This window comes from Mugil cephalus, chromosome 7 (genome assembly GCF_022458985.1).
Source record: "Mugil cephalus isolate CIBA_MC_2020 chromosome 7, CIBA_Mcephalus_1.1, whole genome shotgun sequence".
Taxonomy (NCBI): Eukaryota; Metazoa; Chordata; class Actinopteri; order Mugiliformes; family Mugilidae; genus Mugil; species Mugil cephalus.
The window spans coordinates 13,330,927-13,358,609 of NC_061776.1; the positions used below are offsets into that span (position 1 = coordinate 13,330,927).

Here is a 27,683-nt window from a genome sequence, read left to right on the forward strand (position 1 = left end):
AGGGACGCTGTCAAGGGAACCGATCGGAACGAGGGGATGATGTTAGCTGCTGCTACGCCACGAGTTCACCAGTGTGTAACGTTTTCTGTCCGTTTGTTTGTTTGTTTGTTTGTTTGTTTGATTGACTTGCACAGAAGACATGGGTGTCAGCTGTCAAGTAGTTTAAGGGAATTAAAAGAGGCAGGATTTTTTGAAAGAAAGCGAGCTAGCAGCAACAGGTGGACAGTTTTAATTGCCCTTAGCGGTAACTTAAATTTAAAGCATTCCTTGCTAAGACTACCTTGTTTTGTTTCGTATATGCCAACTTAATTCGCTGTAGCCTCTCGGTATTATCTTGAATATGAAATATACATATACAGTGCTGCTTCAAAGTATTTGCATCCCTCAGAATTTTTTGACATTTCTGCACAAACACCTTAGAAACGTCAACAGGTTTTCGTGACAGTAGAAGAGGAGAACACAATCAAACAAATGAAACAAAAATAGTACGTCTTAGTATTTTGCTAATTCAGAAAAATTAGTCATTGGACCATATACTGGTCAGGACCTTATCTTCCCATTTCAAAACATTAACTTTGTCCTTTTTTTTTTTCAACCATTCCTTTGCAGAATGACTTGTGCTTTGGGGCTCATATCTTGCAGCATAGCTATTTTCATTTTATCAGCTTTTTTTTTTTATTATTTTATTTTTTTTTCAGAATTCGTTTGGGTTATTAATGATAACAAGTTGTCCAGACCCAAACGGGGCATGTTTCACCGACAGGATGAGGTTCTGAGGCTGGAATGCAGCGTTGTTTTGTCTCAAAACACGACTCCTCGCATTTAAACCAAACAATTCTGCTTTGGTCACATCTGTTCTATTGAACATTTTTCCCAGTAGTGTTCTGGCTTGTGCACGTGACGTTTAGCAAATTGCAGAAAGGCAGAAATGTCCTTTTTGGAGAGCAGTGGCTTTGTCCTCAGGCTCCACTCGGCAACGCACACCATGTTTCTTCCGCTTTCTCCTGATGGTTAAGTTACCCCTGGGTTCCTCTGTGAGCTTTCAGTCTAGTAAGTGTTTTGCTTTTGGATTGATCTTTTTCGGTTGACCACTCCTCTCCTGTGCAGGGTAACAGTCACTCTCCTCCATTTGTTTACCATCCATCAACAATTTGGCCTCGAAATGACATTTTAATCCTATAAGTGCACTTACTCCTCAAAGACATGTAATATAGGGTCATTTTCCTGAATAAATACCAAATAATTCTGTTTCACTTGCTTGATTAAACTCTCCTTGGCCCGTTGTGACTTGAAACTGAAGTTTTGAGTCCTTTTATGCAGAAATATTGAAAATTCTGAGGGATGCGATGTTTTAAGTGACACTGTAAACATCAGTTTTTGTAACTGCTACAGGTAAATAGAGTCAGTCTGGATACATACTGTCTAACAGCTAAATACACAATAGTATTTTTGTTAGTGGCTTTAGCTGCATCTTGTTCGTGTGTAAAACTCAGTATTTTAAGTGAAATATTTTCCCACAGGCACTCCCAGAGGAGCTTCACATATGAAGTAAGGGTCCCCCTTGTGGATGCACACAGGAACACCAGACAGGACATTGATGCCGTACAAGGTGAAAACTGGTACATGGTAGCTGCACAGTATTTACTAAATCTCGGGTAGACTCTACAGGAGTGCAGACGGTATAATGACACAGCATTTTAATATTACAGCGCAAAGGGGGGATAGAAATGTGCCATTATAGTAATACCTGAAATCTGCAAATGCATATGAAAACTGAACTCAAAATGATTGAACAATACAATAGGGCGCTACAAAAGCTAATGAGCTTGCACTGTAGTACAGATACACCAATCAGGCATCACATTATAACTCTCCCACCGACGCTGTTGCTCGTCCATCTGAGTCCGCATGAGAGCCAGTGCAGCTTTAACTTAAGCGGTCTCCTCTGCTGGTTGTTGAAGACAGGCCTCGGCTTCCTTCCTTTTTTTCCTCTTCTGCATGGACAGCCTCTTGTAGCTTTTTACCCTGCAGGGAAACATTTCCATGCATCTCTGTGATGAAGAAGAGCCATCTCTTCTTTTGCCTCTTTTCCTTGGGCTGTGAGCTGTTCTTTCAGTTGCTCCAACTCTTTTCTCAGAGCAGCCTTTTCTTTCTCCAGTGAAGAGATCTTGTCTGTCTCTTCACCCAGAATTCTGTGAAACTCCAGCTCCGAGATCTGAAGTAAAGTGTCGTTCTTGATCCCAGTGCTGGTGAGTTCAAGCTTGACAGCAGGCTGTGGTTTCTCAGTTGTGTTTCCATGCAGCATTTGGAGAATTGGATGTTCTTTAGTTGCTGCAGGCTGCTGTGTGGCCTCTGTAGTAGAATGCAGTTTTTGCAAGGTGAAAGTTGTGCGAGGCAGCATTGACAGGTATTTATTGACACTGACAGGGCAATTTAGGTGTCGGCTCCATCAGTTTCGGCAATGCCAAAGGTTGCACTTTGATACTCATGGCATTCTGTGCAGGCTTTGGTGCAGCTGCTACGTTGAGAGCAGCAACAGTAATCTGTTGAGCTGTCCAAAGTACAAGCTGAACTGTGGCAGGCACCTCTGGAGCTGCACATTGCATTGAAAAACTTTTACCGCTGCACCATAGAGAACGTGCTAACCTATGGATGTACGGTGTGGTACACCAGAAGCACCGCGGAAGAGAAACGGCTGCAGAGGGTCATCAAGACAGCCGAGTGGATTGTGGGCTTCCCACTTCCATATTTGGACAAGATCTATTTGAGCCGTCTCCTCCGACGAGCCTCAAAGATCCATAGGGGCCCCCACTCTCCCAGGATCGCTCACGACTCATCAGCGGCCTCCCCTCTGGCAGACTCAGTCATGAGGGCACCAACAAACTCAAGCACAGTTTTTCCCCATGACTGTAAAAAGGCTGCTGAAGGACTTGATGCAGGAGAGATCTGTTTTATATTTCTGTATGTATATATATATATATATATATATATATATTTTTTTTTTTTTAAAATATACAGCTCATCTATCTTTTAAATATCTGACATCAACCTGCTACTAAAGTGTCACCCCAGGATCTTTGGAAAGGATAGTCCAGCTATGCACAAATCTTCAAGGTACCCCTAAATAGACTTCAGCCTAGCCACCTTAAGGGTAGGACAGGGACAAAAAGCCCCGAGTCTATTATTTCCACTACTATTTCCATTTAATACTGGTTTTAAAGGAATGTGACAACTATGGTGACTATATGAGTGTGCAAAGCTGTTATAGCTGAAAAAAAAGAAGAGGAAATATACACCTCAAGATAACTAAAATCCTAACAAAAGATTGCTGCCAAACTAAATTTCGTTGTAACTTGTGTGCAGTGACCATTAAATTTCTTCTCCTTTATCGGCAAAGGAAACATAAAGAAAGGTAATAAGCTGAAAATCTTGCTGGCAAAGTTTGGCAGCGAAACGTCTCCATAACTCTTGAGATGTCTTCATGCCTCAGCTAAAAAGATCTAACAGATTATCAGATTTCTGTATATTTTCAGTTCAGTTACAGTATGTTTTATGACCTACTTCCAGTTCTTTTCCGTTGTTTTGAATGATAAAGCTGATGCCGTGTTGTGAGCGAGAATGATGGGACAATACATGTGGTGACAATAGTTGTTCCTTAGTTTTTTCTTGTGATAAAAAGACGTCAGAGACCTTGTATATGTATGCTGATTACATCAACGTCAACTCCCTCACTTGGATGAGAGTGATATACATACAGAATCAGAGGGTTTACATCATGTCCTTGCAGAAAATTGTATTGTCACAAGATGTTCAATCCTATTTACTTGACCTGTCCTTGGTTTAAATGTTGTGACTGATCTGCATCAGTTGTTACTGTCTATACACGTTGTCGTATTGTCTATCCACACAGTCACGCTTACACACACCACTGATATATCCTCTCAGGTGCCGTTGTGAACTGAACAGGCGTGGCCTGCAGTACGTGCGGGACCTGGTATACCTGATAGCCAGTTGCGTAACATTAACTGCATCTCCGGTACACACTTTGGGAATTATAAAGTCACAATGACAGGGCATTTTTGAGTTTGCAAGCATTGGATACACTGCATTTCAGGTTCAATGGATAAGTCTTTCAAAGAATTATAACAAATAGAGAGGGTGAAGTGGTTTTATTTGAGCAAAGAATGAAAGTAATGTTTAGAATATGTCTATTGCTGATAGAAGAGTGGAGTTTGACACACACGAAAAGTATTTTGTACACAAAACTGGCATCTTATTCAGAACGCCAAAAAATAAAAACGAATGTGCAAGTTAACGTGCAACGACTTTTTAGAACCTCATGGCCATGAGGTTTCTGTACAGTACTGTGGAGTTGATGTCATTATACCACTAAATACAGTATCTGAAGACTAAACCGTTGACTTTAGCTGCTGTAGGTTTACTGAATAAACTGGTAGCTGGGTGTACAATGGTATAGTGCACGATGCAAAACATAAACAGTCACATACTCAGAGCTTTGGAAACAACACCATTGTGGGATGACATGAGTGGTAACAAGGCATCACAGGACTGCTGAGTAGCATGGTACAATTACTATTAAAAGAAAGACACAAGCAAAAAAACAAAAAAAAAAAAAACAATGGGGAAAGGCTAATCAATAAAATCACTTGTTTATTTTTTAACAAGAGACCCTCGATGGTTGTGGTAAAGAAACATTATTTTCCAGTTTCCATATGATGCTTTACAAGTTTGTTTTTTGTGATAAGCTAATGGAACAGTGAGGAGCTCAGGCTGTAAGCTAGCGGTTTGTCAAGATGTTTAATACCATAAATGAGCTGATGTGCAAACATGTTGACCCTGTAAATATTTATAGAGTTGTGTCTTTCCTCTATTCTTTATTTTTTATCCGACTCTCTGAACGACTGCACAAGAATTCCTATGTGTATACGCACAAATGGCAAATAAATTTTGTTTGAATCTTGAATATTATAGCTGGTATGAGACAATAAAATAATGGTAAATAAATATAAATGGCATACAATTGGTGCTCATACTACATCCAGGCTTGGCTCAATCACACTTATTATCTTTAACTTCTATACAAAATATTCCATCTTTATTATTTTCTGTATATATTTCACTTGCATCATATGAAACAAGATGATGTAAAGGAAAACCTCCTGTGCACACAGATATACAACCATCTGGGTTTACAAGCGCAAACAAAACAATTGTACAAAGTATTAAAACAGCTGAGATCAGTACATCTCCTTCTCTTCTCAATACAGCAGAGGTAGAGGGTAGGAAGTGTAGTTACCGCTATTTATTCAAACAGCACTACCGACTGAATGTGTGTGTACAAGTTAAAACACATCCGCGAGGAACATGTTCTGCACACCTTAAATCAAGGCACTATCATTTTCACTTTTGTGCCGCCAATTGCTTTGCTTCCCTGGGTTTGACAACGTAGTCTTTGTACATGGAATATATGACACCTAAAAAAGAAATTAGAGTTACATGATTGTTGTTGAGACTACAAAATCCAGAACAGTATTATATTTTTAATTATGACCAATATGTCAGTTAAAACCACTTCATGATACACACCCATAGTGATGGCTCCAACCACAAAGCCTTGTGCAGCTACACGCATGTGGATCAGGTGCACTGACATTTTTGTATCCCCTCGATGCTTCAGTTTCATCAGTCTGTAACCAACAATGGCGAAGAATCCGGCCATTCCTGCAACGAGCGACAACAACATCTCTTAACCTCAATGTCTAACTGAAACAAGATCCAGATAAGATGCGACTGAAAACAAGAGTTGCAGGCACTAAAAGTGCGATGCCAATAACAAACTGGAGTGAACAATTCAAAGAAAGAAGTACTGACCCACTGGGACGAATGGATTCTCCTTTGCCTTTCGCCAGAACTTGGACTCACCCTCTTCATAATCAGACATCTTGACTATATATATAAAACAGACAGATTAATGAACAACTTGGTATTTGCGGGTAATTGTTCTTATTTAGAGATCAGAAACAGGGAGTTCCCAGTTGACAGCGAACGCATCACGGTGATGCTAGCTCGTTCAGTTTAGTCGCCGGTTTTTTTTAACAAAATCCATTGTGTTCGTTTAATTAAACCTCCAGTACTAATCAACACAAATGATTACCAATATGCTTTAAAACCATGTATAAGTCGTTGCTCGGAGCTGACTTGAATAGCCTCTGAACTGTCCAGAGGTGACACATGAAGGGCAGACAGACGTAGCCATGCTATAACTTACATCGTAAGCTACAGTGCAGCCCTACGCTAGGATATTTTGAAGCCGGTTACATTTTAGACCTGTCAGCAAAACCACTGAAAATGAAAATAAAACCAAACAAACTGTTAAAATAAAACAACTGACAGCTACGATTAGTTACCATTAAAAATAAATAAATAAAAAATCGGATAAAACTTTAATTTTACAAATGTACAACAGGTTGGTTCTTACCTGTTTAAAGAGTACGCTTCCTCTAATCGAAGAAGAGCTTGTAAAGAAATTAACTACCTAGTTTTATAGGCGTTCACAACCACGGTTTGCACGTATCTAGGAAGCAGAAAAGCCGACAACGTGATAGATATATATGACCGTACCGCTCTTACCTTATACGTCAAGTTAAGGAATGTTAGTGACCGTAGGTGTGTTTACAACCGTTTGAATGAAAAATAGTTAATATGTGTTTACTGTTGTGGTTATAATATGGTTTTGTAGCTTTTTATCTTCTAGAATACCATTTCTGGGTGAATAAATTATAATCTGTAAACTAGTGAGTTGATAACCTTATAAAGATAACGTTTATAAAAATATGCTTGTCCTTTTTTTTTGTATTTGTTGTTCATCAGAGTAATAAGATTAGCTTGAGTCATGATTTTATTAACCCAAGTGTTGAACAACCCAACAACACCGTGAATAAAAATATGTCTTTCCTTATATTGGAAAGACATATTTAACACATTTGGTGTTAATCAGAAAGACAAAAAAATTGTGTCTTTAATTATTCCGAGATGTCCTGAATGCAACACCGGTTTTACGTCAGCGTAGACAAATGAAAACTGAGGAAGCCGATGTAAGATAGTAGCCTACTGCAGTTCCACTAGGGTCTTGTTTGCTGCATTACAAAATGAAACACAAATATCTTATATCTTCAGGTTTCACTTTGATATATTATGTAACATATTAATTTAACAGTGATTATGGATCTCCTGATATCTCACGTGTCTACCTCCTTTATGCTTACGCTTATTTTATCGTATGACTGACGCAGAACGAAGGTGGTTGTGGGTGGAAGTGAATGCTCTTGCTTCGTTCGTTCATGTCTGGGCTGATGTAACCGTAAACCTGTCACGTTTCTGCAATTTATTGTTTAGAAACGTGCCATAAATCTGTTGTAATGAATGCACTAATACTATTTACGGGCACAGGATTGTTAAGCGCATTTGATAATCAAACAAGGCATATAAGCCTAAATGTAATCCAATTATAATTTTTTATTTTTTGCATAGATATGTTTTTTTTTTTATTATTATTAATAGATGCTCAAATAACAGTGTGAATACAATACTAAAAAGAAAGAAAAAAGCCAAAATGCCAAGTATCCATTCATGCAAAAATGCAGATATATAAACATATGTCAAAATAAGTGCAATAAAACAAAAGTGTGAAAAATGGAGAATAAAAATAAAGGAAACCAGTACATAAATATAAATACAACAAAGAAAATAAATAAATAAAATTAAAAAAGAAATGTATTAAGAAAAGGTCTTGATAACACCCACATACAGACATTCACACACAAAACTAATTTAAATGGTTTAACCATATTTTAACTTAAATGAGGATACAAACTACAGTTCTCCTTTATATATTGCAATATTGTATAACAAACATCGATTAAGTAGTTTTAAGTAGAGGTAGGTCCAGAAGTAGTTACCTCCCTGTGGTCAGCTAAATCCAAAGAAGACAGCATGTTAATAAAGGGGTCCCATGTTTTATGAAAGGTTGAGGTTGTTTTTTTCTAACACTGTAATATTTTTTCAGGTGCGCAGTAAGAGGTAAACTCGTTAATCCAACGTCTTAGTGATTGACTAATATACATTTTTTTTTCACTGCAGTGCTGCCAAGAAGAATGAAGTATTTCTCATTATAGTTCATCTTAACAGAACTCATGTCTCACAATATCCATATTTTTGGACAGTTATATCTATTTTAACTAAACTATGGCATTGTCTGTCTCAAAACTGCTTTCAAACATTTCACTAACTAAATAACAGTGTGTGAGAAAAAAAGTGAAGCATGACATCCTTCTTATCCTCTTCCATGACTCTTGGGGGAGGGGGGATAAATGAAAAAATAACAGGCGAAGAGTACAATAAACAAACAGCAATGCTACCACCCACATCAATCCGAATAACATCCTCTAACAATTACAAATGCTTAACTGAAAATAACTCCATCTTATATACAATGGGAGTTTTGTTGACAAACATATTTCCTATTTAAATTATGCACAATTACACTAGAACACATAATTGTACCTAAGCTTGAGATTCGCTCGTTCTTGCCGTGTTAAGATTTAGCTTAATTTTGTGGTGAACCTTTTCTTGTAGAGTGAAATAAAGCAAGGAAGCTAAAGCTGCGCAGTTAGTCCTTTGTTTCTTAATGTGTCATCTTTTTACGAGAGCTTCTGCAGTGTTCGACTGTCTGGAAAGTGGACATCAGAAACAGCTTTGAAGGCCTAATGAGCATGTGGCATTTCCTTTATACAATTAAAGACTCTGTTCCCACCACTGATGTTGCACCAGACCCTGGCACAGTGTAAATTACAGCAGAAATACAGCATCTTGTAGCTTCCAGACAAACTAAGAACACATTCAAAATCACACATTGGTAAATGTCCTGCTTTTATATAGACAATTAGGTCTGACTGTCAGGAAATGATGGTCTTTCACTGACGTAAGTAAAATCCATGAGGACAAACTCGCTGCACTGTTTAAATTAACATTGTTTCACACAGTTCTTGTTTTTATTATTATGATTTTTTACATAACTTACATAACAGGTAACGCATTTCTGAAGGTTGGCATGATAAATGCCTACTTTTCAGTCCATTCGTCATTAAAGGATCTGTTTTCCACGTCAACTTTTCGTTTCATGGCCTTTGAGAGTGCCAGATTTTAGCTTACCTGCGTTAGAGGTATTACTATTGAATAGTGTTGGGTCGTTCACGAATGATTCGTTCGAAAGAACGGATCTTTTGAGTGAACGAACTGTATCGAATCACTTTATGAACTGATTCGTTCTTTTACTCAGTTCAGTTGAACAGAGCTCGGCCGCGAGCGCGTGGCCCGCGCGTGCATTCGCTGACTCGTGACTCTTCGTGAAACTTCGGCCAATGACGCAGTTAGCCGGCAGATAGCGCAGTGGGACGGTGCATGTGTGAGTGTGGTGTGAAGGGGGGCAAAGTTGTTTGAAATTTGTCGTGTTTATTTAGAAAGTTATTTGGATATTTGCTTTTATATTTTTAAGCTACTTATTTTCTTTTTTATTGCATATTCACACCTATTTAAGTTTATGTTATCCTCTTATATTTTTAATGCAGGTTCCATTTTTTTATGGATTTTCTTGTAATTGATATATTTGTTTTTTGCACGAAACTGAACGAGGCCTATTTTTTATTGTTAAAATGTGTTAATATGTTAAAATATACAATAGTGTTTGTTTTCTTGTTTGCTTTATATTTATTTTCCACTTTCATAATGTTTTGTATTAATTTCAGAGGCAATTTCATAGACAGTCAAAAAGGCTATACATTGTTTGTTTATTTGAAAGGCTGTAAGCGCATCTCTTAGTGTTGGGTCATAAGCCTATATTGTAGCAAATGGTCACTGATTAAGGAGAGGAATCCAGTCAGTGAATGCTACTGTTCTACTGATTCGCGTTGCGTCACTGACTCGAGTCAGTTCGCGAAAGGATCACCTACTGATTCGTTCTCCAAGTGAACCACCAGTACGTGAACGGATCACCTACTGATTCGTTCGCCAAGTGAATCACCAGTACGTGAACGGATCACCTACTGATTTGTTCTCCAAGTGAACCAGCGCACTGCAGGTCGCGAGTCAGCCTCTGTGTCTTTGCCGACCACTGGTGCCGACACAGAGGCTGAGATGCCGGAAGCCCCGTCGGTTGAAAGAGCTTTCTGGACCAAACGACTTTGGGGAATGGAACACACATTGTTTTACATTTATAATTTGTTTAAATTCCACAATTAAAACACACATTGTTTTACATTATTTGCATCTGACTGACTCGATGAACGAATCATTTTAATGAACTGATTCGAGTGATTTGGTACAGTAAAAAGAACGATGGTTCCCATCACTAGTATTGAAGCAGGTGATGACCCCACAGAGGCTTTGTTTCAGCTTTGTTTGTTTTTCAAGTGCTCTATAAATAAAGTTTACTTGAATTGAGTTGAGGCAAAATATCTCTAGCACTCCTGGTGGTTGACTGTGGTATAAGTGATGGGGCCTGGCTCATAAAGGCTAAAAATGCCTTCAGTTTTGCAATGAAATGAAAAATATAAAGAATAAATAAACACTAAATAATAATGTCATGTCAAAATTAGATTTTTATTTTATTGTCTGTCCAATAAAATTAAAATGTAGTTGGTGACTCCTGGTCTAGAACACGTAATTACTAAATTTAACTAATTATTTCAAGCCCTTCTGGTATTTGAAACTTTGGCAATATTTTATCTGTAAAAAATATATGAACAGCTGTTTTCTGGGCTTTGTTTGCTCAGATATCTAAAGCCAACCCCCGGTTATGTAATATGGTTACTAGCTGTATGGGCGTGGGGGCAGCTGTGAATGCTCTCGCATTGTACTGGACTCTGTCTGTCTAAGTGGTCTGGGTGTTGTTTCTATGTATGTTAACTAGGCCAGCCAGATAGTATTGTGTAAGTGGAGTGGAATGTATCACATAATTAGCATTTATTTGCATTGAAATGATTTGGACATTAGCATTACTTGAAGGAAACATGTTTACATTGTGAACGACGCCATTGAACCTGACCAAAATAGAGTGAGTGGCTTTGAAATGGAATCAGAAGCAATGAATCAAGTGACGATGAGGGTGTTGAGGCAACCACACCTGACCACACTACACCAAGCCAAACAACTCGGACCAATATGGAAATAAGATTTCACTGATTTTTACTGATTTCTCTGGTCCAGGCGTCACCAGTGAGTTTATTCTATTTCCTTTTCCCAATAAAATTTGATTCATAAAAATATGGCCACTGTGTGATTATTGATTATGATATTTACTGTTATAGAGCTTTGTAAGAAATCCATAGTGCAAATCAGCATTTACTTGTTGTTCATTACATTTGTTTGTGTATTTGAGTGCAAATTCACAAATTTTGCTCCCATCCAGGCCCTTACTGAAAAGTCTTCAAACTACCATTTGCCTTTGTGTTTTTGTATATACCATGATCTGATTGCCTGTGCATTGGCAATTTCAACACATTATTTTGTATACAGTATTGCTGGACTGAGCTACACAATTCTGCTCTGAATGGTGAAATCCCAAAAAGCATAACAACAATGTTGTTTTTTCATATAAGGCAAACGCAACATGAACTCAGTAGGGTTCAATCACTTCAAGATATGAAGTCAAATTAAGGAGTAGTCACATTGTATAACAGTGGCGGATGTTTGCAAGTAAGGTGGATAATGTGTGGGTGTATCTACAAGCTTTACAGGTTTCAACATGTTTCAATCTGAATAAAAGATGTCAAGATGTCATGAGGAACTAATATTTTAATTAATGGTGTTTGTGTCTTCTAACTGACGATCACATGTCACTGACTCTGCAGATTGTGTCCATTCTTTGGTTTTTGACTGTCCAACTTTAATAATGTCAATAACCAACTTCTGCTCGGCACACGAACTTCTTCCAACATCTAGACTTCGTGACACTAATATTTAGCACATCCGCCGTCACCAGTCACAAAAAGCAGAAACATTGCATAAAAAAAAAAGTTATTGTGGATTTCCCTCAATGCTCCTACTCACCTAACACATAATGGGAAATGGAGCAAACATTTTTCTCACTGTTCATCGTGGGCTTCTACACTTTTTTGTGTATTTATTTATTTTGTGTTGTAAAACCTAGAATAAAACTAAAATAGATGTTTCAAGATAAAAGTGGCCAAAAGGAATGAACAAAGAAAATCGTGAAAATCCAAATTCTTCCACCTCTTAGTATATGGTAGATTAAATGAAAGTTTGCTCTTTAGACTTGTGTTCCATTGCCATACAGTATATAATCCATTAGGTGGTGCTACACGTCCATCAACAGGACAACATGGTTGCCAGTGTCCATTACAGGGCCCAGGTTTAAATCTATTTTTAAAACCAGACGTAGTTGATAATTACATTGAAAGTAATTATTCGGGCTCTTTTTTTCCTTTTTTTCTTGTGTTAAAAAGCATCTCTCCTCATTTTACTCCTCAGACAGGATTGATGTCATCTAATGTAGTTTCAATTTCAAAAATTGTTTTGGTGTTCATGTATCCATAGGAATGTTGGAAGTCAAGTTTCGTGAGTTGTAAGGATCAGGGTTGTCCTCAAAATCATCTTACTGTACTAATTACGGACTGCATAAGGGTTTAATGTGATCGTTTTTATTAGATGAATCAAATATTTAATCTTCCTTGGCGGTTCTGCCTTCTAGCATATTTATCAACATTTAACAACAGTCACATTAATCACATTTGGTTTCTTGCTAGAAATTCAAAACACTAAATGAGTGCAGTTCAGGAATCTGGTGACTGAGGGCGGAGGTGTGGAAGGAGGGGGTGTGTTGGGGGGGAGGAGCAAACCTCTGTTTATTTTGCTGAAATTGTAACTTAACTCCATAGCACCCTGTGGTTGCTTGAGGAGAGAGTCATGGGACTGCTGCTGCCGATCCTTCTGGGCTTTTTTGCTGCTCTGATCGGAGGGCTTTACCTTCTCGGGGTCTTTCGACAGCGGCGACCAAATGAACCTCCTTTGGAAAAAGGGCTCATTCCTTGGCTTGGTCATGTTTTAGAATTTCGCAGGGACACATTGAAGTTCCTGCAGAGGATGAAGCAAAAGCACGGCGATGTTTTCACTGTGCAGCTGGGAGGCTTTTACTTCACGTTCCTTCAGGATCCCCTATCATTCGGGGCATTTGTCAAGGAGAGTCGAGAAATTCTGAACTTTAATAACTTTGCCGCGCAGCTGGTTCAGAGAGTGTTTGGTTACACGGCTGTTGAGTTCGATCACAACATCCTGCAGGCAGCCAGTGACCAGCATCTGAAGGGGGGAGGCTTGGAAATAATGACACAAGCCATGATGAGCAATTTGCAGAACTTAATGTTGCATGACATCGACTCGGCTGGAGACAAAAGCACCTGGACTGAAGATGGACTGTTCATGTACTGCTACAACATTGTGTTTAGAGCTGGCTATTTATCCTTGTATGGTAATTTGCCGCACGAGTCAGAGGGAAGTGAGAAGAAAGCCAAAGAGAAAGACAGAAAGGAATCCGAAGCCTTATTTTACGAGTTTCGCAAATATGACCAGCTTTTCCCCAACCTGGCTTACGGGATCCTCACGCCGTCGAAGCGGTTGGAAGCTGAAAGGTTAATGTCCCACTTCTGGGACTCCCTATCAGTGCAGAAGATGAAGACCAGGGACAACATCAGTCGTTGGATATTGGACGTGTACCAGGCCAAACATGAGATGGGGATGAACGAGTTAATGATAAACAAATACATGTTTGTGCTTCTTTGGGCCTCTCAGGGTAACACAGGGCCTTCTTCTTTCTGGCTGCTTCTCTTCCTCATGAGAAACCCAGAAGCTATGAGAGCAGTGAAGGAAGAGGTAGATAGAGTGTTGAAGGAATCGGGGCAGGAAGTCCGGCCCGGGGGCCCTCTTATCAACCTGACCCGCGAGATGCTGATGAAAACGCCCATCCTGGACAGCGCCGTAGAAGAGACCCTCCGACTCACCACCGCACCAATCCTCACCAGGGCGGTGCTCAAGGACATGACTCTCAAGATGAGCGATGGGCGCGAATACTTAATTCGCAATGGCGACCGAGTGTCCATCTTTCCCTACATTGCCGTTCAGCTTGACCCGGAGATCCACCCCGAGCCACATTCATTCAGATACGACCGCTTCCTGAATCCAGACGGCAGCAAGAAAACAGATTTTTACAAGGCTGGGAAGAGGGTCAAGTATTACAACATGCCCTGGGGTGCCGGGGTGTCCATGTGCCCCGGACGCTTCTTTGCTACCAATGAGCTGAAACAGTTTGTGTTCCTCATGTTGGTGTATTTTGAGTTTGAACTGAAGAATCCTGATGAGAAGAGGCCCGACTTTGACTTCAGCAGATGGGGCTTCGGATCGATGCAGCCCGACAGAGATGTTCAGTTTCGATACAGATTCAGACAATCGGCAATCTGATGAAACATTTTTTTGATGACGTCTGTAAGCCTCCATTAAGCTAATACATTCTTAGAAAACATGGTAGAAACAATTAAATGTAATAATTGAATCAACTGTAATTTGTCTTCTTTAATGAACTGCAAGCAAATGCAGCAGCTACTTTCTACATTTTATTCGTGGAAAAGTAGGATTGGAATCAAGTTTAACAGATTACTTTGAATAGTTTTGACAGCTTCTTTGAATTTTCCGGTCTGATAACTTTCTACAGTTTATGCTGCATTCTGTGTAGCGAGCTTATCAGCTTTGCATGATTTTTTTTTTCCATCTTTATTTATTTTGGTGCACCAGGTTTTATTGATTTTTTTTTTCCAGACTATTAATTTGGTTTTGTGAACAATCAATTTAATAAAATGTCTATCATCATGAACTGTGTGTGTGTTCTTCCTAGTTTGTCTGTGATTTCTTGAAAGAAACAAGTCGGTAACATTATTGTGAGAAATTTTGACTACCTGAAAGCTAAAAATAAGAATACAGATACATACATATTATACAGATTAAGTATTATTAAAATTGCTCTGAAAAGACCTCATTCTACCGTTTCCAAGACTGACTACATTTACCTACTGAATTACTAAAAGTAGAAAAAAATAAATCCATTAATTTGTATTCACACACACACATATTGATGCTAATTCTTCAATTTGTAAAGCAAAAACAATACCACAAACATTTCTGTCTGTGTGACCCAGTCAACTCAGACAAGAGGAGGCAGATGTTATCATTGAGAAAAAAAAAATGTACTGGCTTGTGCAGATTTTATTGGACTGCTTTTACTGAAAGTTACATTACATACAAGCTCTTTATCCAGAGACTCTACTTATCTTCTTCACATGTTTATGATCTTCTTTTACCAACCTTAGTTGATGACTTTTCGTAACAAAAGATAATATTCTATGATTACGAGTGAAAACAAAGTACATTTCCCTTGACCCCAATAAACATTTTTTTTTTTCCTTTTACAGTTTAATTGCTCAACAATCCACGATTCGATATAGGTTGTCGCCGCATTTTACTCCCGTAGACCACGGCTTGACGCTCGCTGGTCAACATTCAGAGTCACGTGGACAGGTGCTGGCAGCAAGTCAAACACTGTGGAACAAGAAAAATCTGTTTCTTTCTCCCTGCGACAGGACATTGCACCATCGCCCTGTTGAGAAACCGCCACGGTTATCGGTGCCGCTTTAAGCAAAGAAAGATGCATGTGTAAACGCTTTCTGCCCATGCACATGAAATTCCACCGCATGCCGATTTTCACAATCGTATTATTATGCAGAAGAACTTGAACCTGCGGTTCCCTCAAGAGCTTTTCTTTTTTTTCTTAACTCTCCGTACAGGCACGTGTTGTTTTATCTTCTCTTGTGCGCTGTAATGTACCACATTAAAATCCTGGGGTAATGAAAGAAATGTGTACACAATAGAGGAGAATTAGTTTAATCCGCTGGTTTAGAGGTAATAAAATCTGTTTAGCATCTGTTTATGAGTATGATGATGATAATGATATCCTGTATGTGATAACACTGTTACAACACAACATATAAGTACATTTATTACAGCTTTTATTGTTCCAGAGTTGGTTAACTTACATATTTTGTATGTTTACTGACATATTGAGGGTTTCGCATGTGTCCTGGTATCAGCCCCAGAAGGTTGTGTTGTTTCTACTGTGAATATTCACTGTACCCAGACAAATTCCACCTTATTATAACACAAACTCATTTGTGTATAAACATATGAGGATTATGCAGGTTGTTCATTTTCACGCACTGCCTCACATGTCCTTATGAGTCTTGTTTCTGTTACGGCTCTATTACTGATGTTAGATATTTCACAGCTGCTGTTTCCTCACGACTCGGTGACGAACTCTCAGAAAGTCCACGTTTGGGAGGTTTTCACTTGTTCACTCGCAGAAAATAGATTCTCTGGTGTGGGTCGAAGCAGGACCGGCGGACACATCTGCGTGCCACATGTTGTAGGCTTGTTTAGTTTCCGTCTGCACACACGTGAAGCACTACGGACAGTCAGCTGTTACCAAATGAAGACATTTCCTCTGTGACTTCCTCTGCTACGTAGCAGTTTACATGTAAGTGGGAATTTTAAACATGTCCACAGGCAGGATTTCCTTGACAGTTTCACAGTAACAGTAATTGTCTCTCTTTGTTTACTTTTTGTTTCAGTGAGTCCGTTACCAAACAAGGCTTGATCGTGAATGTTTTTGCCACTAATTCAGCGGGATCGTATTACCTTAGATTTAAGATGAAAACCTTTAAGAATAAAAAGCCCTCACTGAGACGGATTTACAAGAATGCCTTTAATTTAATTGCCTTTTATTGTATCGTATGCGTTCGGTTAGTCTTACACGTCAATATTATCTTTCACAAGCACATTAACTAACACTTTAAATGGCTAAATAAATAAATTGTATGTCCTCCCAGATCTCACATGGCTGCCCTAAAATGACACTAGACCCGTGTGAGATCACAGAAATGTTACCAAATAGCTTCTTAGATATTTCCACACAGATAGTGTTCTGGGTCAGCGTCCTTGATGTATATTTAAAGATTTAAAACAAATATCGAGCCAGTTGTATCCAGTGCGGCTGTATACAGATGCCCTAGTTGTTCTCTCCTTGTCCTGATAACCCAAAGATAACACTGGAGTTCAACCATCTGCCTCAACAAGGGGGCACCAGCACAAAGGAGGAAGAACGGTTAAGGCACGTTATACACTAACCCTACATCTATTTATGGATTAGACTTCATGATGTGTTCTGAGCCAGAGATCCATGTATCTCTGTTATCATTATTACTTTATTGTTCACATGGAAGTTGTGTTCTTTATTTAGACCACTTTCCTTGACCTTATGTCACCTGTATTTATGCAGTGCACACTATTACCGAGTCAGCACGCAGTTTCAAGCAAGGGATGCACTAAAATGTGCGGCATCGCAATAAATGCGCCGGAGATCGACAAAACCCATAAAACGGATCGCACTGGAAATAATGTGAAAAAACTGGCCACAACTTTAGCCGTAACCTCATCGCACACGCACACAGCTAAGTCGGGAGAGGCGAAGTTGTGGAGGTCCCGAGATACACGACTGCTAATTTCTGGGTGAATGAATGGATTTGTGGTAGGAGTCATCCCAGATTAAATAAACAGTCGGTGGCCATGGCAATGGAGGCGGAAGAGCTGGGGAACAATGGGGCCTTTGGCACTTTGCTGGTCTCCTGAGTGCTCTGCCTGTACTTGGTGGTGAGGGGTTTTGAAGAAAAATGACCCATTGTCTCTCTCATCCTGTTTCTGAGGCCGAGCATTGAAACGATGCGTGTGGATTGTTGCCCAGGATGCTCTACCATAAAGCACGAATCTCCCACTCTATCTACATGGACAGGTACGGACAGCCTTTCATTTTCAACTTTCCACTGTGCTGCTTGTGTTGGGGGGGGGGGGCTCTGACGGGATGCAAATTCATCTGGATGTACGCTTTAAATGCTTTGCGTTTTCTGTACAGTTTGTAACCCAGCTGGCTGTCACGTTTACCGTACAAGCTGGTACGAAACAACGCTTCCTGTTTTGCTGCGATCTACACTTGACTGATCGCCCTTTAGCCGACTCTTCTTGTCAAAGCGACAGTGTATTTAAGTAGTTAACGACATTACTTTTAAAATTGCCTGCTCTCCTTAAAAATGCTCTTCCTTAAACCTCTGTAAATGATTCGGCTGTTAAGTCTCGTGTGGCCTTGACAATTCAGTGACATGTCCGTAGCCACGATTCCTACTTAGCGCTACTTTCACTGCTCCCGATACCAGCACTATTATCACCTCATAAGGTCAGTGACGCCAGTCCAGACAGATCATTCACCTGTTACTGAAGGACATCCCTAGACTAGCGAAAAGGAAGTTTTATTAGGAGTCGCCTCTGTTCACCGAATTGCAATTGCCGCTTAGTAGCGAGAAACACCTACTGTGAAAAATACTGCAGGAGGATGCTTTCAAACTTCCCAATATTGTCACAGACAGTGGAAAATATCAAATGTACACTTTATTACATATTCCCAATAATCGCAGTGACCTTCAAGGTTAATATTTTCCTCGGCAAATTGGCTTTTCTTATCACTGGCTTAAGAATTAAGCCAGTAATAAACATATTTACATATTAATAGTACACCATACAGCATTTGGTCATACAGTATGGTGTGAGTCACTGTTGCGTAAACGGGAAAGATATACGGAGAGATATAGAGAGTATAACGTTGTTGCTGCAAAGGGTCCGGCAGCATCGCTATCAGTGTCGGTAGTTCACTCAGTTAGAGAAGGGCAACGGCACCAAGGCGCCTAGAAGGAAGGAGGGGCTGCAGTCACATATCTCTGATAGTGCAAATGACCCTGACTAGGTCTGCTGCTCCTTTGGGCTTGCCTCTGCCCACCCTGTGACTTAGACAGTTAAGACAAGATAATGTCAAAGATGAATGCCCTGCGGCTCTGCAAAGCAAAGCACTGTTAGGTCGTGAGTTGGAACGTAGTTATACACACACACACGCGCGCATATATATGTGTGCGAGCATGTATACATATGTATATATACTTCCAATCTGTGACCTCTTTTCATCTCGTACATGCTGCCATGATGAGCGCCTCTGTGCCATCTTTGAGTCCAGCCTTTTTCCAGGCACCGGTAGGATTTCATGGACTTCTGTTTCCTGCCAGTGGTACATATTGTTCCTGCTCCCGTGACAGTGACACATTTCTTAACTGTAAGCCGAATATCATCGTCGTTCTTGATTGCCGTCAAAATGGTGCCGATTGCTGCAGCTGTGTGGAAGATTTTCGGGTTTTGTCTTCAATTTTGCAACTGGAACTAAAGTAAAGTAAAAGTTTTTATTGTTGCAAATGCACTGCAATGCCTGCTCGACACAAGGAGCTCAGCTCGTGAGCGGGAGACGCCGAGCCCCGGCTGAGGGAAGATGTTGGCACCCACCTCAAGGCTTTTCATCTCAGTCGCTTCAGTGGAGTCTAGCCTTAGTGAAACTGGCACGGGATGCACTCACCCCTGGGGTAGGAGAGGCTCGGTTGAGAAACTGGGAGGAAAATGAACAAATGCGATGGGACTGCCACCACTCTCAGGCTGCCTATGGGATAGGCCCTCACGGCCTGGAAGGAGTAGTTTAATGATAGTGGTAAGAGAGGATGAGGAAGGGGGATGCCAAGCACCAAGCAGCATTTTTTTTTTTTTTTTTTTTTTTTATGTGTGTGTTTTTTTGCTCTGGTGTCTTGTGTCATTCTGTTCTCTGAGGGAGGGGGCAGGGGTACACGCGAGTCACATGGTGGAGCTTGATTTGTTACATAAACACAGACCTCCACAGCCCCCAGTCTGCTCACATCAACTTTGTTCAGCAAATGCATGCAGATAAAAACTCTTGTGGTGACATTGGTGGCGGCCAAGGAGAGCTGTCGAGATGCTCACTCCTCCATGTTGCATCACTTCACCAGCCACCACGCCGCACCACCTCAGAGCTCACAGTGACCTTATCAAGACGAAACTGTCTGCGAACGAAAAAGAAATATCTCTGGATTCAGTCTATACATGAAAACCCAACATATACATTTGTGAAGTAGTTTAATACAGAATCCTGGTGCACAGGAATTCTTCTTTCTTCTTCTTCTTCTTTTTATTATTATTATTATACAAGCATCCTGCTAAAGCTTTCATTAGATATATTAGCTTTATTATTTGTGCTTATATCTCACAGATGCCACCCCTGTTAAAGAAAAAAAAGTGGCCTAATTAAGATAAAACGTTAAATATAACCGTAAACTCATGAATATTAAATGCTCTCTTTTGGCTGTCATGTGATGCCAGTCCTTGTAACAACAAGCAATGTCAAATAATACCTTACAGGGGAATATTGTAATATTTCCCTGGCTCCAGGCAGTCCAATCAATATTTATCAAGATGAACTACAGTTTCCCAAAGCTAGAATAGTCTGTCTGTTTAGAGGACACAGGAGCAGTGTATTTAAAGCTAGACGGGGCTCAATAAGAACAGTCTCTAGCCCAGTATTTAGTGAAGTTTTTATGGTTTCATTTTTTGGCTGCTCCATTGTAATTGTCCCTCTAAACTGATAATAATTAAAATGCAAGGTATAAAATTAGGTCTGCACTTAAGGGTTTGAAGAGTACTTTTAATGCTCTAATCATAGACCAGACTTGTACATTAGTATCTGAGGTTTTTTTAGTTCACTCAGATGCACAGGATTTATTTATTTTTTTTTTTAATTTTTTCGGAATAAGCATCGCAACTTAAAAACACGTGCTTATTGGTACCTTAGGGATAGCACATGTCGAAACCCATTCCAGCAGCATCCCCTTCCTTCTTCCCCTCGCTGCTGCACCAGGGGTGCTCGCCACGCCACATCTCCTCATTCTGGCGGAGGGGCGAGCCTCGAAGCCGGGGCCTTTGGAACTCAGTCCTGCAGGCCCAGATGGCTAACCGCCCCCCCACCCCCAGAGCACGGCCCACTCACATCAGCATGAGATCTTAATGAAATGAATTCCCATGCAGTGGTATTGTCTCAGTCTTGACTGCACTATTGCTGCAGTTTTATTTGTAATGTTCTAACAGTACATTAAGGCACCGGAAATCTTTCTTTGTCTTTTTCTTTTTTTCTTTTCATTTAAGTAACTGAGTTGAGACTGTGGTCTGATTGATGTTGGTCTTACTGCTGTTGCTGGCCGTTACTCTCTGCTTTATAGCTGTATACACGTCATTATTAAGGGGTTATTGAGGGCCTTGTGAACGTAAAATTATAATAATGTGTTCACTGTGACAATGACCAGACACATTTCATTAATGCAAACCAGACACTTGCCCGTTTATCTGTCCTCTATTAGAAGTAGTAGAGTTTAGATCCCTTCCAAATGTTGACAGCGAGGCCTGGCACGTAGATGAAAGAGATGGCAAGATTCCTTTCCAATTTTAGTCTTGGACAAATTGCCTCTTCATCCGTGTTTTGCTCTAACAAATGTTATGAAATCCACTTAACATGTAAGAACAACCTCTCGTGTTGTCATGACAAAAACCCCTTACCGGCCCTAAGTAACCATGTGTGCTACTGCACACCTCAGGCCAAGGTGAAAGCTTGAAGTATAAACATCAAGTCGGAAAAGACGTGCAGCGGGACTGCAAAGTGCGACTCATCCACTTCTCTGTTATCTGGCCATCTGCCTGGACGGAAGATCTAAATATTTTGACACTTGATATAACTGAGCGTACCTGCTGGTAACATTCTAGCGGATCTGCGCTGAGGCAAGGTGGCTAATGTCTCTGTGACACTGCTGTCCTTAAACTCCCCGTCTGTGTCTCCCCAAAGTTCTCTTTTCGTAAGCGCCAACCACTGTAACTTGTTATGTAATTGGCAGAAAACACTGAGGTTGCTAATCTGCAGTGATTGAGGACGGAGTTGCGTGTGGAAAAGAGGGAAAAAAACACTGATGTTCTAAACGAACTTTAAATGTGATTTTATGCAGTTAAAAAATCGTTTCGTCTCACTGAGGTATTGCTGTTTATAAATCACTGAATGCATTAACCTGAAGCTGTGACGTAGGCTGCAGACAGGACAACATAAGGGGATAAAGAGTAGGATGAAGCAAGGGAAAAGAGAGAGAGAGAGAGAGAGAGGGATTCATCATCTGTGTTACAAATGTTGCACACGAGCATTGGGGGGAGGTTGACTGTGTTGCGATTAACACGCTCCCTCAGTTGAGTGTTCGCTTCAATCTGCAGTACGGTATCCTCAAGTCTGAACCCTTGGACGGGGGTCACTTGCCAGAGGAGTTTTTTTTTTTCCCTTCCTCTCTGTTTTTTATACTTCCTTCTTGGGCAGAAGGCTGGTGTAATAGAAACCAGACACAAGCCAGAATGTGCGGCATTCACGGCGGTGAGTCCTCACTTCTTCACAGAGTGGGGAAAGAGCATAAAAACAAAGTCTAGCCCAGTGAGGTTAGGGACTTTTCTTGTGTTATTTTTATTTTATTTTTTTTTTTGTCATTCTGGAAGCGATCAGTAGGACGTAGAAGGCCAGGGCATTAGAATGAAAGTGGTATTTCGTGGACCAAACTGTGCAGGGGATATCTAGAGAGGGCAAAGGAGACATTCAGGATGGAAAATGCATGTGCGTCTTTCCCAGGTGAGTTGTTTCAGCTGTCTAACTGGACTTTATAATAGTTTCTGTTAAGTAGTGTGTCACATCAGCGCAGATGCTCATTGTGTTACTTTGAATTTGTGGATGATTTGGATTTACGTGTGTCTGAATGAAGCCCAGTGAAAGATAACAACGCGCAAGTGCAAAAAATTATTTGGATATATACAAAGTAATAAAGCATATAGTAGTATAGTAACGAGCGTAAACTCTAAATACTCAGATTTACAATCTGAATATCCATTTGTAATGTGGCTATTAATATATACCTTTTTTTTTAAAATCTTTAAATTAATGAGTGACCCTAACGCTAACCCTCGACATTTAAATCCTAAATATGTGAGACTTTTTTCCTTATTTGCAAAAGAGAAATATCTCAGAATTAGTGGTCTTGCATCTTGTTGTTAAATCTAAACTGACTCATTTTAACATTTATATTTCTTTCACACGATTGAATGCAAATTAAATGTACTCCCGTGCTCTTATGGAAAGAAATGTTTCAATGGCTGAAATGACAGCAGCGCCTCTGAACATACACTTTTCAAAGCGCATCAACGGCAAAAATATAGGCGCTGTTATTGTGCTGGGAATACAGTAAATCTCTCGACACACAAAAATTTCGTTCCAATGTCAAACGTAAAGTGAAGCCGTCCGTCTGTCACACCATCCTAGGGCAGATTTGAGCTGCCCATCGTAGGTACCATCTGCCTCCGTGTAGCTGTCCCCCGTGTCAGCAGTACTGGATCCGGACGGGAGGCCTTGTGGGGAAGCGACAAGCCTCTCCTGTTCACCGAGACGACTGGGGAGATGACGGCACATCACACATGAGATCAACATGCTGCTCTGTACAGTGAATGAAGGGACAATAGTGCTACGCTGTCTCCTCATTGCAGCCTCATTCTCTTCACTGTGTCAGAGTTGACGCCGGCTGCGAGGAGAGATCTCATGTCATCTCTTTCACTGCGCTCCAGAGCCCACTCTGGTACCAGACTGAGTCAGTTTCATTACATGTCTTCAGTCCTTTGTGGTGTTGAGACAGCTACAAAAAAAAGGAGCAACATTGTCATCACACGCGATAACAGTGATTGTGGTTAAATTTTTCTTTCAGAGACTATGAATTTGGACAGAATATATTTTGTTTTGTTGATAAATGCAATTATTGTATTAAGAAAAAAAAAATTGCAAAAATCAAGTGTCCTTCGACGAGAGCGACCGGAATACGTAGCAAGGACGTATTTTGGAGTAATAGTGACATTTGAGGATGTCATAGCATAATCTGGGAGATCTTTGCTTATTTTAAAATTTGTATAGATGAAAATAATCAACTACACCAATAATGAATAGTTTATAAATAAAATATTTATCATTTTAAATTGCATCTCTATTTTGGATTAGCTTTAGGTAGATGATACAGTCTTACTTGTTAAAGGGAATACAACTGTAAGAAGTATAGTAATCCTAGAACCTAATTACAGGTCATCAAAATGTTTAATTTATCTCATGGATTGTTGTATATGTCTATGCTTGAATCTTAATAGATTCTTTATTTTTTATTTTTTCTTATTTACAGACTATAGTTGAAAAGCTTGTACGGCCAACATGAGCTGGAGCTTTTTGACTCGCCTCCTGGAAGAGATCCACAACCACTCCACCTTCGTGGGGAAAGTGTGGCTGACTGTGCTCATCATCTTTCGCATCGTGCTCACAGCTGTGGGAGGCGAGTCCATCTACTCGGACGAGCAGGCCAAGTTCATCTGCAACACCAAGCAGCCGGGCTGCGACAACGTTTGCTACGACGCCTTCGCTCCCCTCTCGCATGTTCGCTTCTGGGTCTTCCAGATCATCATGATCTCCACTCCCTCCATCATGTACATGGGTTATGCCATGCACAAGATAGCCCGAAGTTCTGAGGAGGAACGCAGGAAGCACGAAAGACTCCGCAAAAAGCCAGCTCCTCACTTGAGATGGAGAGAGAGCCACCATCTCCAGGATGTCTTGGTGGAGGAAGACGGCGATGCTGAACCCATGATCTATGAGGACACACTGGAGGTGCAGGAGGCCAAGCCTGAACCAGTAAGCAGTTCTAGCAAAGACCCACCAAAACATGATGGTCGAAGAAAGATTATGCAAGAAGGCCTGATGAGAATCTATGTTCTTCAACTCATGTCACGAGCTATTTTTGAAATTGCTTTCCTTGCTGGACAGTATCTCCTCTACGGCTTTACTGTTAGTCCTTTGTATGTATGCAACGAATTACCATGTCCACACAGAGTCGACTGCTTCATCTCCAGGCCCACGGAGAAAACTATCTTCCTCCTAATCATGTATATAGTGAGCTGTCTTTGTCTAGTGCTAAATGTGTGCGAGATGCTTCACCTAGGAATCGGCACCTTTCGGGATACCCTTCGCCTGAAGAGGACTCAGGACCGACGGATGTCCTATGGCTACCCGTTCTCTCGCAACATCCCATCCTCTCCTCCCGGGTACAACCTTGTGATGAAGACAGACAAACCTAGCAGGATCCCCAACAGCCTCATCACCCATGAGCAGAACATGGCCAACGTGGCTCAGGAGCAGCAGTGCACAAGCCCAGATGAGAACATCCCCTCTGATCTTGCAAGTTTGCACCGGCACCTACGAGTTGCACAGGAGCAGCTCGATATGGCCTTTCAAACCTATCAAACCAAAAACAACCAGCAGACCTCCAGAACCAGCAGTCCTGGGTCTGGGGGCACAATGGCAGAGCAAAATCGAGTCAATACAGTTCAGGAAAAACAAGGAGCGAGGCCGAAGTCAGCCACGGAGAAGGCCGCAACCATTGTCAAAAATGGAAAGTCCTCTGTCTGGATCTAGAGATAAGATCTAATGCAGTAACTTAACAGTAAAGAACTCCAGAACTGCACTATTACCAAGCTGGAGGAGGTGTGAGAGGGTTTCAACTCTGGACAACAGTTAAGATTTCAATCACACTAGCTGAAGAGGTACAATACACAGTAGGCCTAGTTTTTGGAAATATAGAAGATACCACACCATGCATCATATTTGTAACTGTAATGTGTCATGTGTTGCTTGCCATAGCTTTTGGATACAGTTAACGTACGCTTGCTTAGTTCAATATCTCTTATTCCAACTAATATGTGAAAGCATAAGAACACTGCTTCAGTTTAATTTATAGGATTTGACACTGACGGCTGCTGAACTGGAGAAATTTGGGGAACTTTGAAAGCGTGTGATTGTACCCTCAATCAAATTTGAAAATGCAGTGTAAAAACACCCACACAAATGCACAATGACTCCTTTCTGAAGAGTGATGATTTTTGTTAGAAAGATGCATGTTTAATACTTTGGATGCAGTATGGAGGAGTGTTCCTTAAAGCAAATTAAATGTGAAATATTTTCAAAAGAATAATGAAACAAGGAGCATCACTAAAGGATTTTCTGTTAGACATCTGCTCAGTCATTGTGTGCAAAGCCTTTATTTACTGAACTGCGTTTCAAGCCCCTGCAGTGTCACAGATGAAGGGAAAGAGGTAAGTTAAAAGAAAACTAACATTATATTGACTTGATTCACTAGGAACATAGAGTCTACCCTTAGGCTACCATGAAACTTCCATCCGTAGACACTCAGTGAGCACTTATCTTGTGTTTAGGTATGTTAGATGAGGACATTTCAGTCTTTCTGTCACTGACGCAGTATGTTTCTAATACTGGTTTTAGAGTAATAGTTAATCCTGCCTTCACTGTTTTCATACTTCAAAGTGCCTCGAACTTTTAAAGACTGTTCTACTATATTCTTCATGACAAAAATAAACGTATTTGAAACTTCTGATGTTGCGCTTCGTAGCAGCTCTCTCTGCTTCTCAGCTGGTGTGTTACTGTAAGTTCAAATGTTTTTTTGTTTTTTCATTTTTATTCAAAGTTAAACATTTGCAAGAAATTTAGATTCATACAAATGGATTCAAATAGTTTTATTTCATAGCTGAGATGAACTTGAGATTCAACTTTTCCTCACCAAAGTTAATTTGTCTTAAGGCATGTGCATTAAGTAAACTTTTGAAATGTACTAATTGTAATACTACAGTATAGCACCATAAGGAGTATATAGTGTTACAACCTCAAATGCCATAGGAGATAATTGGGGTCATGGTTAGGGTTAGGCACTTAGTTTAGAGAATATTGGGTTAGAATAAGTGGCTTAGAGACACATTTTGTCACTAGATCTTCCAAAAAGTAACTCTGATAGTAACTGAATTACTCCACTATAAAAGTACCTAATTACCTGGGAAAGTAACTATTGCGTTTAAAAAAATAAAAAAATCAATAAACACCTTTGCAGCTCTTGTCTGAGAGCCAAGTCAGAGGGCAGCTTCAATGAGTTGCTCCACTTCACACTTCGCACCACATTTAATTGTTGGTAACTTCGTTGCAATGATGGAAATAGTAATTAGTTATATTATCCGATTTTTTTTAATGCTGTTATTCCCATTACTGTGAATGAGTGTGTGTGTGTGTGCTTACGGGCAAATGCCCATTCTTTAACCGATTAATGTTAGAATAAGTACCTTAAGATGTGAAGTGCCACAGAATCAGAAAATACTTTATTGCCAAGTATATTTGTGCACACAAGGTTGTGCTTTTTTTGATGAGGGCACAGATGTTTAGCTCCCATTTGAGGTCCTAGGAGATGACGGTGCCCAGGAACCACATTGTTGACTGTAGAGTCACGCAGGGTGATAGGGAGGAGTGGGGCTGTGTTCTTCCTGTAGTCTCCAGTGTCTTGGAAGTGTTCAACTGCAGATTGTTACAGCTGCACCAAGTCACCAGCTGGTCTGTCTCCATCTTGTAGGTGGTGTCATCTCCATCAGAGATGAACCCAGTAAATGTAGTATCATCCGCA

The 27,683-nt window shown here is 40.3% G+C and overlaps 3 protein-coding genes across 4 annotated transcripts; 2 read left to right on the forward strand and 1 right to left on the reverse strand.

The window, feature by feature from the left end:
• Positions 1-26,612, forward strand: gjc2 (gap junction protein gamma 2). Of its 2 annotated transcripts, XM_047588904.1 has the most exons (4): positions 1-71; positions 1,521-1,609; positions 17,895-17,980; positions 24,357-26,612. In XM_047588904.1, the coding sequence occupies exon 4, from the start codon at positions 24,386-24,388 to the stop codon at positions 25,637-25,639; it is 1,254 nt and encodes a 417-aa protein (XP_047444860.1). In that variant the 5' UTR covers positions 1-71; positions 1,521-1,609; positions 17,895-17,980; positions 24,357-24,385; the 3' UTR covers positions 25,640-26,612. The 2 variants fall into 2 exon arrangements, with proteins under 2 accessions (XP_047444860.1, XP_047444861.1); XM_047588905.1 differs by lacking the exons at positions 1-71; positions 1,521-1,609; positions 17,895-17,980 and adding an exon at positions 22,375-22,774.
• higd1a (HIG1 hypoxia inducible domain family, member 1A) lies at positions 4,153-6,645 on the reverse strand. The gene is made up of 4 exons (XM_047588906.1): positions 6,500-6,645; positions 5,893-5,967; positions 5,608-5,742; positions 4,153-5,495 (listed from the first exon to the last, which is right to left on the reverse strand). The coding sequence occupies exons 2-4, from the start codon at positions 5,960-5,962 to the stop codon at positions 5,422-5,424; spliced, it is 279 nt and encodes a 92-aa protein (XP_047444862.1). The 5' UTR covers positions 5,963-5,967; positions 6,500-6,645; the 3' UTR covers positions 4,153-5,421.
• Positions 12,977-14,956, forward strand: LOC125010344 (5-beta-cholestane-3-alpha,7-alpha-diol 12-alpha-hydroxylase-like). The gene has a single exon (XM_047588903.1). It carries the CDS (start codon positions 13,003-13,005, stop codon positions 14,545-14,547), a length of 1,545 nt encoding a protein of 514 aa, XP_047444859.1. The 5' UTR covers positions 12,977-13,002; the 3' UTR covers positions 14,548-14,956.
• Positions 26,613-27,683: the final 1,071 nt, after the last annotated feature.